General features: G+C 38.9%; 1 protein-coding gene across 1 annotated transcript in view; it reads right to left on the minus strand.

The window, feature by feature from the left end:
• Positions 1–2,031: 2,031 nt before the first annotated feature.
• The window catches only part of LOC307270795 (far upstream element-binding protein 3-like), a gene marked incomplete at its 5' end in the record, with an annotated part of 36,270 nt that continues 30,801 nt past the window's right edge, over positions 2,032–7,500 (minus strand). The window contains 2 exons of the mRNA XM_080054680.1: positions 2,032–6,525; positions 6,948–7,045. Coding sequence (XP_079910806.1) covers positions 6,517–6,525; positions 6,948–7,045 — 107 coding nt within the window. The 3' untranslated portion in view covers positions 2,032–6,516. The remainder of the gene's footprint in view (positions 6,526–6,947; positions 7,046–7,500) is intronic.

The following is a 7,500-nucleotide window of genomic DNA, read 5'->3' on the forward strand; positions in this document are numbered from 1 at the left end:
ACTCTTCTGTACTTTAGTATGTAGTGTAGGAAAAAGACTAAAACTCTTCTGTACTTTAGTATGTAGTGTAATAAAAAGACTAAAACTCTTCTGTACTTTAGTATGTAGTGTAGTAAAAAGACTAAAACTCTTCTGTACTTTAGTATGTAGTGTAGTAAAAAGACTAAAACGCTTCTGTACTTTAGTATGTAGTGTAGTAAAAAGACTAAAACTCTTCTGTACTTTAGTATGTAGTGTAGTAAAAAGACTAAAACGCTTCTGTACTTTAGTATGTAGTGTAGTAAAAAGACTAAAACTCTTCTGTACTTTAGTATGTAGTGTAGGAAAAAGACTAAAACTCTTCTGTACTTTAGTATGTAGTGTAATAAAAAGACTAAAACTCTTCTGTACTTTAGTATGTAGTGTAGTAAAAAGACTAAAACTCTTCTGTACTTTAGTATGTAGTGTAGTAAAAAGACTAAAACGCTTCTGTACTTTAGTATGTAGTGTAGTAAAAAGACTAAAACTCTTCTGTACTTTAGTATGCAGTGTAGTAAAAAGACTAAAACTCTTCTGTACTTTACTATGTAGTGTAGTAAAAAGACTAATGGCGCTTTTCCACCGCAAATGTAGCTCGACTCGACTCGACTCAACTCGACTCGACTCAACTCGACTCGACTCAACTTGGTTTGGTAGCAGCACGGGTCGTTTTCCACCGCAAATAGTACCTGCTGAACGTGGGCGGGGTCGTCGTAAGGGGCTGAAAGCCTACTCCGGAGCAAAGTAGCAAAGCAGAAATTGCGAGCAGTTGTTGCACTATTAACTGAACCAACCGCCAAAAACACGGATGAAAAATGTTTAAGAAATACCCCCCTTGTATCTGTTTGCTAAAAGAAGTAGAAGAATATTGCTACGGGCCATTAAAAGGGATGGTTGTTGTCCCGATGTGTGACTGCCACACAGTGCTGTAGGGATGCGTCACGTACATCCCTATGCACGTAAACACGGGCATGATAAAGTTGACTGTTTAGTGCTTGTTTCAGGATACGTGTTTTCAAATGCAAGCCGTGTCTCAGCCTGAATATTTTATTGAGGTAATCGGTTCAGTCCGAGGCTTGTAATGTAATCGCTCGCTATCATGTCTGTCCCAGCTGGCTACTATTAGCCTAGCTGCTAGCTGCCCTACATGTCTCCTCTCGTATTATAAGTAACTTCCCCAACAACCAACACTGGGTGAGCTTAGCGAATATATGGAAAATAAATTCAGATCTGTGATGCAAATCAAATGAAAGAGAGCCAGAGAAGGCTGCACGCGGCGTAAATGCACTCAAAAGTCCCGGAGAGTTGGGGAGAATAAACAACAGAATGAAGCCGGTAGTCTCTGGCCACTGATTGGCCAGACAATAGTCTCTGGCCAATCAGTGGCCGGCCGTCTGCCGACGTCACCTTTTAGCATCGGCTCAGCTCGCTTGGAACCTAGAGCGAGGCGATACCAAAAAAGCAGCCGCTACGTGGTACCAGGTACCATGAAATTGCGGTGGAAAAGCCAAAAATGCGAGTTGAGTCGAGTCGAGTCGAGCTGATACCATGCGGTGGAAAAGCGCCATAAAACTCTTCTGTACTTTAGTATGTAGTGTAGTAAAAAGACTAAAACTCTTCTGTACTTTAGTATGTAGTGTAGTGAAAAGACTAAAACTCTTCTGTACTTTAGTATGCAGTGTAGTAAAAAGACTAAAACTCTTCTGTACTTTAGTATGCAGTGTAGTGAAAAGACTAAAACTCTTCTGTACTTTAGTATGCAGTGTAGTGAAAAGACTAAAACTCTTCTGTACTTTAGTATGTAGTGTAGTAAAAAGACTAAAACTCTTCTGTACTTTAGTGTGTAGTGTAGTAAAAAGACTAAAACTCTTCTGTACTTTAGTATGTAGTGTAGTAAAAAGAAAGAGTATGAATTGGAACGGTCGCAGGGTAAATCTCTAGTATACTAAACTGAATAGAAGGGAATTACTGGTTGGGATTTGGAACGCATTTAAAAAAAGAACAACCACCAACTCAGAAAGAACGAGCTTTTTTTATTAGCCCTCATGTTAATCATAATAATCATCATCATCATCATCATTATCCGTCTTCCTCTTCTCGCGGCCACCGGGTTCATAACACAACTATCTGTCATAGAATCTAATAGAAAAATCTGCAGGTTACAGTTAGGACAAAGTCGGTCCGTTAGAAAAAAAAACAAAACAACAAAAACCATGAAATAAATGAAAACCAAAAAAAAAAAAAAAAAAAAAAAAAAAAAAAGTTCGGAAGTTCTAACCCAGAGTGAGAAGCAAAGTGAGACCGGGGATTTGTTTTGTTTGATCTCCCACAAGAATAGTCAGGACTTTTTATTTTTTTTTTATTTTTTACAATTTTTCTGGTAGTGGAAAGGCAGCCCCTGATTGGTTCATGTGGCCGTCAATCAATCTAGCCTCCAGTCAGACCGGACCCTCCCCAGTTTATGTCCGTTAGTGGAAAGGCAGCCCCTGATTGGTTCATGTAGTCGTTGACGTCACACATGGATAGATGAATAAGCTTGTGAGATATGGCTGGTCTGACTGGAGGCTAGATTGATGACTACACGAACCAATCAGGGGCTGCCTTCCACTAACAGACAGATAGACAGTGGGGAGGGTCTGGTCTGACTGGAGGATAGATTGATGACTACACGAACCAATCAGGGGCTGCCTTCCAATAACAGACAGAAAGTGGGGAGGGTCCGGTCTGACTGGAGGCTAGATTGATGACTACACGAACCAATCAGGGGCTGCCTTCCACTAACAGACAGAAAGTGGGGAGGGTCCAGTCTGACTGGAGGCTAGATTGATGACTACACGAACCAATCAGGGGCTGCCTTCCACTAACAGACAGATAGACGGACTATTTTGTGGGGAGAGAAACAAATTATGAAGTTCGAAAGATCACGGCAGTCTCACCGAGCTAGCCAAACACCCCACTATGTTTTTTTTTTTGTTTTTTTCTTTTTTCTCCTTCTTAAATCATATATTTTCGGGGAGTAAAAACCCCCTTTAACTACATCTCTCCTCGCCTCCGAGCCGCCACACTAACAACACAAGCTTTCGGGATTATTCCAACGTTCAAAAAACAAACAAAAAAAAAACAAACAAATTCGACAAATCCCACTAAAGAAAAACTTGTCAACGTAATGTGGCGGCTCCCGGACAAAACCAAAAGAGAGGGAAGAAGACAAGGAGAAGAGAGAGAGAGAGAGAGTTAGCCTAGCAGTCTTGAGATAATATAAACACATAACTCTTTTTCAAATCGGTTAGAGACACAAACACGTTGAATTAATTAAACAATCTAATTTTTTTTTTAAACTGGAGAGCACCCGCGAGGAAAAAGTGGAAATTTTACACAAACCATATTAATCTTATCGACAAAAAAACAGAAAACAACTGAGAAATCAATTCAACAAACGGGATGAAACAGAATTTTTAAATAGACCCCTGTACAGGAGAACTCATCATTATTATTATTATTATTATTATCATTGTCACACATACATGAAGCGAATAAACAAAAACATGGGGTTCAATGTTCAACTCAACAGTTAGCCAGATATATATCATCTCTCAAAAACACAAACCTCTCTGTGGTCTCCACGACAAAAAACGCTCGAAATACACGCAAAAACGCTAAAACAAAAATCACCATCAATAGATAACTGTATGTATACGCTCGTGTCTTAATAAAAAATAAAAATGGTCATTCATAAACCCCCAGATTATTACTCGCGAAAGAAACAAAAAAAAATAATTGGAAAAAAATTTACTTTCATAAGTGTAGAAAATACTCACGCGACTTATTTTATTTTTTTGCCTCAACAGGCTTTATAACATGTAAATTTCGAGAAGCGTCACGTTAGCTGTAAAAACGCGGTATACAGCTAACACACACACACACACACACGGTTACACACACACACACAAACACACTCAAAAGTAGATATTGTACGAACATACACCATCAAGCAACAACACACAGTTTTACCAATGTTTAGCTTATGAGAACTTGGCTAATATATTTTTAGTATTTAGCTAAACACGCCGCTAATTCTGCTTAGCTACTGAACACTCGACTAACGCTGTTTTCGCGATGCTAGGTTTTTATGCTAGCCACGTAGCTACACCAGGAAAAAAAGCTATAAAAAAAGTCAATACATTGTTTTTTTAACGGTATTGTAGTTTTGTTAGCATAGGAACATGAATTGTTTAGCTAACGATAACTCGGCTAAGAGGTGTTTCCACGTTATTTCAAATTACATTCGCAACGTAGAATAAGTTGTTTTCCCCGTTAGCTAGCCACGAAGCTAACCTAGAAAAATGGCAATTAGAAAAAAAAAAAAACGTCTGAATGTTATATTTTATTATGCGTTGTTATGGCAGTTTTGTTAGCATTTAAAAATTAAACGGCAACAGTGCATAGCTCCTTTTTTAAACGAGGGGAATTTATTGTATCGGATTTTATTTGGATGTTGACGTCAGTTAAGATTCTTTGGAGCAGTTTGACAAAAAAAAAAAAAAAAAATCTATTTTATTTTTCAAAAATCGCCGAAATTCGTTATATTTTAGGACGTCAAAGTCTACGTTAGTTTGCGCCCAACGGAAAAACTAAGATAAGAGCTAACCACATTCATATAACGCGCATGTCATGTCATTTTAAGTACAAAATACCCGGTTAGATGCTAAAGCTAACACGTTTTCCCTAAGAGACGTCTTTTACACACACACACACACACACACACGCACACACACACACACACGGTTGAGGTAACACGCTGGTATAGCCAACACACTGCTTATAGAAATGATAACTTCATTAATCAACCCCTAACACTTATTTCTTACACTTACGAACAAATCGGCAAAAAAGTAGAAATGCAGAATTAAGTCACAACAACAATAATAAAGTTTCACTCTGTAAGAAAATAGTTAATTTCCCCCCCTTTTTAAAAAAAAAATATGTTTTTCGAGTTCACGGGAGAAACGTACGTGGTGTTATATATAATGTTAAATCTGTGTAGCATAACAAAGTGTAGGACCACAGAGAGGCTGGCTTATTTAAATTGTTTATCGTCATCAATACATCGTAAAAACTAAAGAGTCACTATTCGATCGAGATACATGAATAAAACGACTATCATCCTCAAATCCAACAACAACAAAAAAAAGCAACAGAATGAACAATGGCGTCATGTCATTGCCATCAACTTTTCAAGATGGCGACTGAAACAGATAAAATTAAAAATCGAGAACAAACAGCGAAAGACGAATTTAGTAAATTTTTTTTTTTTTTTTTTTTTAATTTCCATTTCCGAGGCTTTTTAAAATATTTCTATATGCCAAAATAATAATAATAAAAAAAAAAATTATAATAACTGAGAGTCAACACACACACAAACACACACACACACACACACACACAATGTGACGCATGCTTTTTTAAAACATTATCTGAAACAAAATAATAATTATAGTAATCGGATATTCTCTTTTTACTCAAGACTGCTAAGCCCCTTTTAGACCGTTTTTCTTATTTGGGAAAAAATAAAATAAAAACTAGACAAAACATAGATTATGATGGATTTTTTGTTCAAAGCCACACTGATACATCTTTAAGTTCAAGTTGGATAGAAAAACAAAAAGAGACAACGAGGCCTACATCATAGAGAGAGGGAGAGAGATTGAGAGAAGGAGGGAGAGAGGGGGAGGGATAGAGGGAGGGAGGGATAGAGAGAGAGAGCATAGGCTAGTCCAAAAAAATCTGCCTGACAATATCGACTTTGTAAATTTAAAAAACTGAAAAGAGACCACGAGGCCTACACCATAGAGAGAGGGAGAGAGAGATTGAGAGAAGGAGGGAGAGAGGGAGGGAGGGATAGAGGGAGGGATAGAGAGAGAGACCATAGGCTAGTCCAAAAATAATCTGCCTGACAATATCGACTTTGTAAGTTTAAAAAACTGAAAAGAGACAACGAGGCCTACACCATAGAGAGAGGGAGAGAGAGATTGAGAGAAGGAGGGAGGGAGAGGGAGAGGGGTAGAGGGAGAGAAAGAGGGAGAGAGAGAGAGCATAGGCTAGTCCAAAAAAATCTGCCTGACAATATCGATTTTGTAAGTTTAAAAAACTGAAAAGAGACAACGAGGCCTACACCATAGAGAGATTGAGAGAGGGGGAGATGTGGGGGGGAGAGAGAGAGGGGGAGGGAGGGATAGAGAGAGAGATTGAGGGAGGGAGGGATAGAGAGAGAGAGAGAGAGACCATAGGCTAGTCCCAAAATAATCTGCGTGACAAAATATCCACTTTGTAAGGTTTAAAAAAAAGAAAAGAAAAGAGTTTGTGATTTCTCAGTTAATCCTTTAAGTTTTTTTTTCTACAAAAAAAAAAAAAAAGAAAAACAGGAAGAAAGCGGCAGAGTGTTGCTAGGAAACCCCGATTCGGTTGCCGTCGACGACCGTCCGAGGGAGGGAGGAGCCTCTAGTGATCCTAAACAAGAGAAATGACATCGTGGTTAATAGTGTGTGTGTGTGTGTCACTGTGTATGTGTGTGAGTGAGTGAGTGAGTGAGTGAGTGAGTGAGTGAGTGAGTGAGTGAGTGAGTGAGTGAGTGAGTGAGTGAGTGAGTGAGTGAGTGAGTGAGTGAGTGAGTGAGTGAGTGAGTGAGTGAGTGAGTGAGTGAGTGAGTGAGTGAGTGAGTGAGTGAGTGAGTGAGTGTGTGTGTGTGTGTGTGTGAGAGTGAGTGAGTGAGTGTGTGTGTGAGAGAGTGAGTGTGTGTGTGAGTGAGTGAGAGAGAGAGAAGGACACTGACTGACTGTGTGTGTGTGTGTGTGTGTTACCTGTCTGTGTGTGTGTGTGTGTTACCTGTCTGTGTGTGTGTGTGTGTGTGTGTGTGTGTGTGTGTGTGTTACCTGTATGGGTGCGGCGTTCCACATGTAGGGCTGCTGTCTGTAGTATTCTGCTAACGCTGCAGTGTAATCCGGCACAGAGCTCTGCTGGGACGACTGGCCTGAACACACAGTAAAGAGACATATTTACTACATTATTACATTACAGGGACATTCTAGAATCAATTTAAAGCTGCAGTGTGTAGAATTTTGGGTTTTATTTCCTAGCAGATTTTGTAGAAAATAATTATAATATCCATAAGTACGTTTAATTTAGTGCAAAATAGCTGAATTTTTTTTTAGAATTATAATTTTTTCCCTTAGAAAGGGTCTCATATATGTCCATATTTCTGCATATTTTGGACTTGCTAACCCCTCTCTTTTGAACAACTGGCCTGGGAGCACACAGTAAAGAGACGTATTACATTATTACATCACAGGGACATTCTAGAATCAATTTAAAGGTACAGTGTGTAATATTAAAATAAAGGCAAGGCAAGGCAAGTTTATTTCTATAGCACGCTCCCTTGCTAACCCCTCTCTTTTGAACAACTGGCCTGGGAGCACACAGTAAAGA

The sequence above is a fragment of the Ammodytes marinus genome (assembly GCF_949987685.1).
Source record: "Ammodytes marinus genome assembly, contig: scaffold_124, whole genome shotgun sequence".
Lineage (NCBI taxonomy): Eukaryota > Metazoa > Chordata > Actinopteri > Uranoscopiformes > Ammodytidae > Ammodytes > Ammodytes marinus.